Source organism: Dipodomys merriami, unplaced genomic scaffold (genome assembly GCF_024711535.1).
Source record: "Dipodomys merriami isolate MVZ:Mamm:240054 unplaced genomic scaffold, mDipMer1.0.p SCAF_271, whole genome shotgun sequence".
Taxonomy (NCBI): domain Eukaryota; kingdom Metazoa; phylum Chordata; class Mammalia; order Rodentia; family Heteromyidae; genus Dipodomys; species Dipodomys merriami.
Genome location: NW_027204171.1, coordinates 122,136 through 128,583, shown reverse-complemented (window position 1 = coordinate 128,583; position 6,448 = coordinate 122,136). Strand labels below are relative to the sequence as shown.

The following is a 6,448-nucleotide window of genomic DNA, read 5'->3' as shown; positions in this document are numbered from 1 at the left end:
GGAGCGGGGTGGGTGGAGCAGAGTTTGCCTGGGCCAGCAGCGGCTCAGCTCAGGGCTGGGGACAGACGGGGTGCGCCCCGACGCACAGCGCCACAAACGGCTCCATCGTGGATCTGTCCGCACGTCGTTTGCGGGGCGGGGCGCGGAGTGTGGGGTGTGGGTCGCGGGGTCCCGGGTGGGGTGGGGGGAACGAAGCGCACACCACCCGTGCATCCCCGGATGTGTGTGGGGGGGGGGGAAGGAGGGGAAGGCGTGTGGAAATTGCAACTCATCCATTTGTAGTTTGGGCGGGTTTTTCCCCCTCCGACTTTCCTGTTTTACGCTTTCCTGCTTTTGCTTATCCGTTTGGTCTTTTTTTTTTTCATTTTTTGGCCAAAAAAAAAAAAAATGGGACTTTTTTTTTTTGTTCTTGGAGTTTTTGGACGGCAGAGTTGGGGGGGTCCGGTGAAAGCAAACACGAAACCAAACTGGCAGAAGGCAGCGGACGGACAGACGGATGGATGGATGGATGGGGGTGGGGTGACTGCGCAGGCGCAGAGGTGGGCGCCGTGGTCCCGCGCGCGCGCGCGTGCGTGCGTCCCCCCCCCCGGGGCGCGTCCCCTGCGTGCGCTCCGTGCGCGCGCGCGCGCGCGTGTCCCCTTCCCCCGGGGAGCCGCGGGCGGTCAGCTGTTGTACTGGCACGCGTTGAGGCCCGACGCCGGGCCCTGCAGGCCGCCGTAGCCGAAGGACGAGTGCTGCTTGGACTTGAGGCGCAGGCTGGCCAGGCTGGAGTTGCACGTGTCCCGGTAGACGCTGTAGGGCGAGGCGGGCGCGCCGTACGGGCAGGCGCCGGGGGACATGGCCGAGTTGAGCGCCGTGGAGCCGGTGAGGTTGTTGATGTTGTTGAGGCCGGAGTTGGGCATGCCGGGCACGGCGCCGGGGCCCATGCTGGACGGCATGGTCATGGACGAGATGGAGCTGGGGGCGGAGAACATGGATTGCGAGGACAGCGGGCTCATGGAGTTGAAGAAGGTGAAGCTCTTGGTGGAGAGCGGCGCGGGCGCCAGGCTCTTGGCCGCCCAGTTGTTGTAGGAGTAGCCGGCGGCGTACACGTCCTCGTAGGGCGGCACCAGGCCGCTGAACTGCGGCACGTAGCCGCCCTTGCACAGGTCCAGCTGCTGGTTGCGCTCGCGCTTCCGCCACTTGGCGCGCCGGTTCTTGAACCAGACCTGGGGGAGGCGCGCGGAGGGAGGTCGGAGGGGGGCGCGCGCCAAGGCCGCACCCCAACGCCACCCCGCGGCGCCCCCCTCCCCACCCCACTCACCCCTCCCCGGGGATCCTTTCCTAATCCCCAGAAAGTAGGGTGGGTTTTTTGTTTTGGTTTCTCCCCCCCATCTTCATCCTCTTCCTGGCCCCCTTCCTCCTCCTCCTCCTCTTCTTCCTCCCCAACAGTCATTTTCCCCCCCTGGTCTTCTGATGCGGATTCTAACCACCCCCCTCTTCCTCCTTGTTCCCTTCTCCTTCTTGCATGCAATCTTCACTTCCCTCCCTGTTCTCCCAAGACGGATTCTAATCTTTCCTCTCCCCCCTTCCTCTCTTCTTCCCCTCTTCCAACCAATCTTCATTTTCCTCTCCTGTTCTCCGGATACGGATTCTACACCTCTCTCTTCCTCCTTCCTCTCTTCCTCTTTTTTTTTTTTCCTTCTCCTTCTTGCTTGCAATCTTCATTTCCCTCCCCGTTCGGATACAGATTCTAAACTTCCTCCCTTTCTCTCCTCACTCGCTCTTTCCTTCCCCCTCTTGCAACCAATCTTCATTTCCCTCCCAGGTCTCCCGACACGGATTCTAAATCTCTCTCCTCCCCCCTCCCCTCTTTCTCCTTTCTCCGCTCTCGTTTTGTTTTTTTCCTTCTTGTCCCCCCTTTCCAACCATTCTACTTCTCCATCTCCCCCCCCCACAACGGGTCCCCCTTCCAGCCTCGACATAGTCCACCCCTTGATTCCTTTTGTCCCGCGAACACAAAAAGGACGCGCGCTGCCCCCTAACAAGTGACCGTCTCCAATTCCTCCATCTAGTCTCGTTGGCTGCGCAGCCCGTGTCCGTTTTTGCTGACCACGTTTCATCCTTTCTACCCCCAAATGGTGTTTTTGTTCGCTACGCTCCCTTTCTTCTCCCTTAGTCTAAATTTTGGTTTTGTTTTTTTAAATCCTCCGTTCTATCCTTTTAGATTCTTTCCCGAATGTTCAGGGTGTTTCTTTCCCCCCAAATATCTGACCTCCGCTGTTTCTTTTAAATGCTTGGTTCTTTTCCTAAAATACTCGATCCGTTTGCTGCTCCCTTAAATATTTAATTTCTTTCCTGTTGCCTAAATATCTGCCAACTATGTTTCTCCACAAATATTTAATTTCCGCGGGCGCGCTTGGTTCCCCTTAATCTCCACCTTTTCTCCTGGAAAAAAAAGATTGGTGAGAACCTTTTCTTTCCTTCCAAACGATCACGTCCTTTCTTATTAAGCTAAGTCTACCCACTGAAGGCCGCCTGCCCTTCGGGACCTTTCTTCAGTCCAGGGCTATTTCCCAAGCTGGTTCTGAGCACCTCAGCTTTTTTTTGGGGGGAGGATGGACCCAGCACTGTGGCTGCCGGATTCTACCGCCCCCATCAACCACACACACACACACAAATACACACACAAATACATACACACACATCACCCCGGGCAGAATTAACGAATCCGAGATTGCTGAGTCTTCCTTCACCCCGCTACTCGCCAGCAGGCCAACCTGACTGGGGGGGCGGCTCAAAGCCGGGGGGCTCTGCCCGCGGACTGGGGTTTGGCCGGGTTTGGGCTGCGCTGTTGCTGCCGTCTGCCCGCCCGGAGAAGAAGGGTTTGTCTAAGGTCTTGCTCTTACTGGGAACCCAGACGGTGAGAGGAAGGGTACTGCGGCCTGGTGGAAGCAACCCCCCCCACTGCACCCCAAGACCTACAGAGAGAAGGAGTCACGAACTCGGCGCGCGCCGGGGGTGACCGGCCAGGCCCGTCCCCGGGAGGGGAAGCTGAGCCCTGGAAGGAGACCTCAACTTCCAAGAAGTTTCCAGACGCCTTGGGAGGCGGGGAGGACCTGCCGGCCCGTCCTTCCCTTCTCCTGGCCTTTCCCTTTCGCTTTCGGGGTGGGGTGGGGTGGGGGGCAGGGGGAGATCGTCCGCCAGTCCGGGGTGGGGGGGACCCCTGGGTGTGCTGCGACTCCGTAGTGAGTCCCGGGGCCTCGGGGAGCCGCTGGGAGCGGGGCCGGGGCGGCGGGGCCGGCGCTGCGGGGCAGGCCGCGCCCGGGGCGCGTGGAGCAGCGTGCGTGTGGGGTGGGTGCAGGTCGAGGCGGGCGGGCTCCCCCCTCCCGTGGGCGCGCGCGCCCCGCGCTCACCCGCACGCGCGGCTCGGTGAGGTTGGTCCACACGGCGATCTCCTCCCGCATGCTCATGTCGGGGTAGCGGTTCCTCTGGAACGTGGCCTCCAGCTCCTGCAGCTGCTGGCTGGTGAAGTGCGTGCGCTGCCGCCGCTGCTTCTTCTTCTTGGCGGGGTCCTCGGGGCCCGCGCCGCCGCCCGCGCCGCCCGCGCCGCCGCCGCCGCCGTCCTCCGGGCCTTTGGGTTCCCCGCCGCGCTCCTTGTCTGCGCGGGGCCAAGAGGGACGGGCCGGGGTGGGAGGGAGGCCCGGCGCGGTCACCAACCACCCCACACCCCGGGGAGGCCCGGCTCCGGCCTCCCGAGCACCGTCCCGGCTCCGCCGAACCCAGCAGCGGGCCGCGATCCGCGCCCCGCGGAGGCCCGGGGAGGCCCGGCCTGCGCCCCTGCGCCCTGCGGGCCGGGGAGCCCGGCGAGGCCCGGCCTGCGCCGCTGCGGGAGCCCCCCCCCCCGCACCCCCGGGTAGATTCTAAGTCTGAGGATGCGGGCGGGGTGTCCCTGCCAATGTGAACCAGGATGGAACTTTCTGGAATGAAGTTGGCTGGGGGGGGGGGGGTCGTCTCAAGGCAAAGCTCCGAGCGCCCCGGGCCTTCCCGCGCTCTCCCACCCTCACCCCGGGGAAGGCAGCGGGGTTCCGGGCCTCGGCGGAACTTCCCGGGCCTAGAAAACCTTCGCAAGCGCGGCGCGGCCGGCCGGTGGGCAGCTCCGGGCCTCGCGCTCGCCCGCGCGCGCGCTCTTTTTCTATTTCTCGTTCTTTCTCGCTCTTTCTCTCTTTAAATCTAGGCGTTTCACGCAAGCCGTAGGACCCATCACCGAAGCGCAAAAGGAAAAGTAACCCGCGCACAGCACAGGCGCCTAACTCAAGAGTCCCCAGCGCCCCGCCGAGCGCTAACCCCGGACACCCCACCTGGCCCGGCCCGCGCCCCAACACCCCCGGCCGGCCGGCCAGGGGCAGAGCGGGCGAACGCGGGACACCGCCAACCCCGCGCGCCACACCCGGAGCCGCCACGCGCGCGCGCACTCCAGGACAGACAGACAGACAGATGGACAGACAGACGCTCTTCGGGGAGGTTTTTTTGTTTTGTTTTGTTTTGGTTTCATTTTTTTAGGTTTTTAAACCTCTGTGTCATTGTGGAGAAACCGTGTCAGTCCCGGGGCCGGCGTCACCGACCCCTTCGCCGGGCTCATTTTTTTAAAAAAAAGTCCCAAGCAGAGCGCCCCGCATTCTGGTTCGTGATTTCAATTCTCTCTCCCCCCCCCCAAAAAAAGAACCCCACCACCGTGAAGACGCATTTTTGAGAGGGGAAAATAATTTTTTCCCCCCGGAGAAATGCGCCATTTTGGAAGGACTTTTCTTTCTTTTTTTTCTTTTTTAGGAAAAAAGAAAAATCTGTCTGCAGGAACCAAGTCTCCTACGGAGGTGGTTTTGGATCCGCCCGGGTGGGGAGGCCTCCGGGCCGGGCCGGGGATGCGCGCGCGCGTGTAAATAGTAAAATCGGCCCACGCAGCCCGAGTGACCCTCCGTCCAGGGCCTTTTTGAAAAGCAACCTGTGTTTGCTTCTCCGGGGTTCAGCACACACACGACTTACACGCTCACGCACGCCACCAGCAACCACCCCAACCCCACCCGCTCCAAACTCTGCAAAAGCAAAACACCAAGCGCGCAGCCCGGCGAGGGAGGGATTTTTTTCCTTCTTCTTCTTTCTCCCCCCCCCCTTTTTTTTTTTTTTTTAAAGAAATTAACCCCCAAAGCCGAGCGAGGACTCGTTCCCGGGACGCACAGCACGGCGCGGGCGAGGGAGTCCGGGGAGTCCGGCGAGAACGAAACAAAATCCGGGCCCACGGCCGGCGCCGCGCGCCCACGGGGACCCCCCGGGCGATGCGCGACCGGAGCGGGGAACTGGGGCGGAGAGGAGCGGGTGAGAGGCTCCCCAGGACCCCCCCCCCCCCGCCCCGGGGAGGAGGAGGAGAGACCCGGACCCGGCGATCGCCACCCGGTCTCCGGGAAAGAACCCCCCCCACCCCACCCCCGAGCTCGGGAGACAAAACCCGCGGCGGCGCGGAAGGGCGCGCTGGACGGCGGAGCCGAGACCCCGGCGCGGGGACCCCGCGCACGTGGGCCGCGATCGCCCCTGCGCCCCGCCCGGGTCGGCCCCCGGCCTCGCCCCGGCCCGATCCGCCCCCCTTCCCACGGCTGCGTGTGCGTGTGTGCACACGCGTGTGACCTGCGTGAGCGGGCGCCCGCCGCCGCGGCGAGGGGAGACCCCGGTCGCACCGCGCGCGCCCCGCGCTCACCTGGCAGCTCGGTGTCCGAGGACTCGCTGGCCGAGTTCTCCAGCGGCTCGCGGGGGTCGGCGGCGCGGGCCAGGTGGAAGGCGGGCCCCAGGTCGTGCGCTCCGGGCGGCGGCGGCGGCCGCAGCCCCTCGGGCAGCCGCTCCAGGCTCATGCCGCCCTTGAAGGCGTCCATGGGGGGAGGCGGGCGCTCCGGGGAGCCCCGGGCTGGGCGCGCCCGGCCGCCCCGCGGTCTGCGATCTGCGGGGGGGGGAGACGAGAGCGGCGTCTAAGCGGCTGCCCCCCGGGGCCGCGCGCGCCCGCGGCGACTCCGCGCCCGCTCCATGGGCCGCCCGGGGTGCGGGGCCCGGCGCGCGGGCTGAGGCCGGCGGGCGGCGGCGGCGGCGGCGGCTTCCCGCGGTCCCGCGGAGTGGAGCTCGGCGCTCGGCAGGCTTCCCCGCCGCTCCGGCCTCAGCCCGCCCGGCCCCCCGGCCCCCGGGCCCCGGCTCCGGCTCCGGCTCCCGATTTGGGGCCGGTTTACTGAGGCTCCAAGACGGCGCCGGCAGGAGTCTGTCTTAAAGAGACAGCGCGCACCGCCAGGTTCCAGCAGTCCCCGCGCCAGGGGAGGTGGGTGGGGTGGGCCCTGGTGGGAGGGGGGGCGGGGAGGGAGGGAGCGAGCGAGCGAGCGAGCCGCGCGGGCGCGGAATCCAGCCCCGAGCCGCCCGCCCGCCCGCCCGCCCGCCC

At 65.3% G+C, this 6,448-nt stretch overlaps 1 protein-coding gene across 1 annotated transcript; it reads right to left on the bottom strand.

Moving 5' to 3' along the window:
* Positions 1-569: 569 nt before the first annotated feature.
* On the bottom strand, positions 570-5,994 carry Pitx1 (paired like homeodomain 1). The gene is made up of 3 exons (XM_070036439.1): positions 5,729-5,994; positions 3,396-3,640; positions 570-1,208 (listed from the first exon to the last, which is right to left on the bottom strand). Exons 1-3 carry the CDS (start codon positions 5,898-5,900, stop codon positions 663-665), a joined length of 963 nt encoding a protein of 320 aa, XP_069892540.1. The 5' UTR covers positions 5,901-5,994; the 3' UTR covers positions 570-662.
* Positions 5,995-6,448: the final 454 nt, after the last annotated feature.

Coding starts and splice junctions, on each gene's coding strand:
- Pitx1 (XM_070036439.1), bottom strand. CDS start 5,900: ATGGACGCCTTCAAGGGCGGCATGAGCCTGGAGCGGCTGCCCGAGGGG. Junction 3,641..5,728: donor CTCGGACACCGAGCTGCCAG/GTGAGCGCGGGG, acceptor GGCCCCGCGCAG/ACAAGGAGCGCGGCGGGGAA. Junction 1,209..3,395: donor TCACCGAGCCGCGCGTGCGG/GTGAGCGCGGGG, acceptor CGCCTCCCCCAG/GTCTGGTTCAAGAACCGGCG.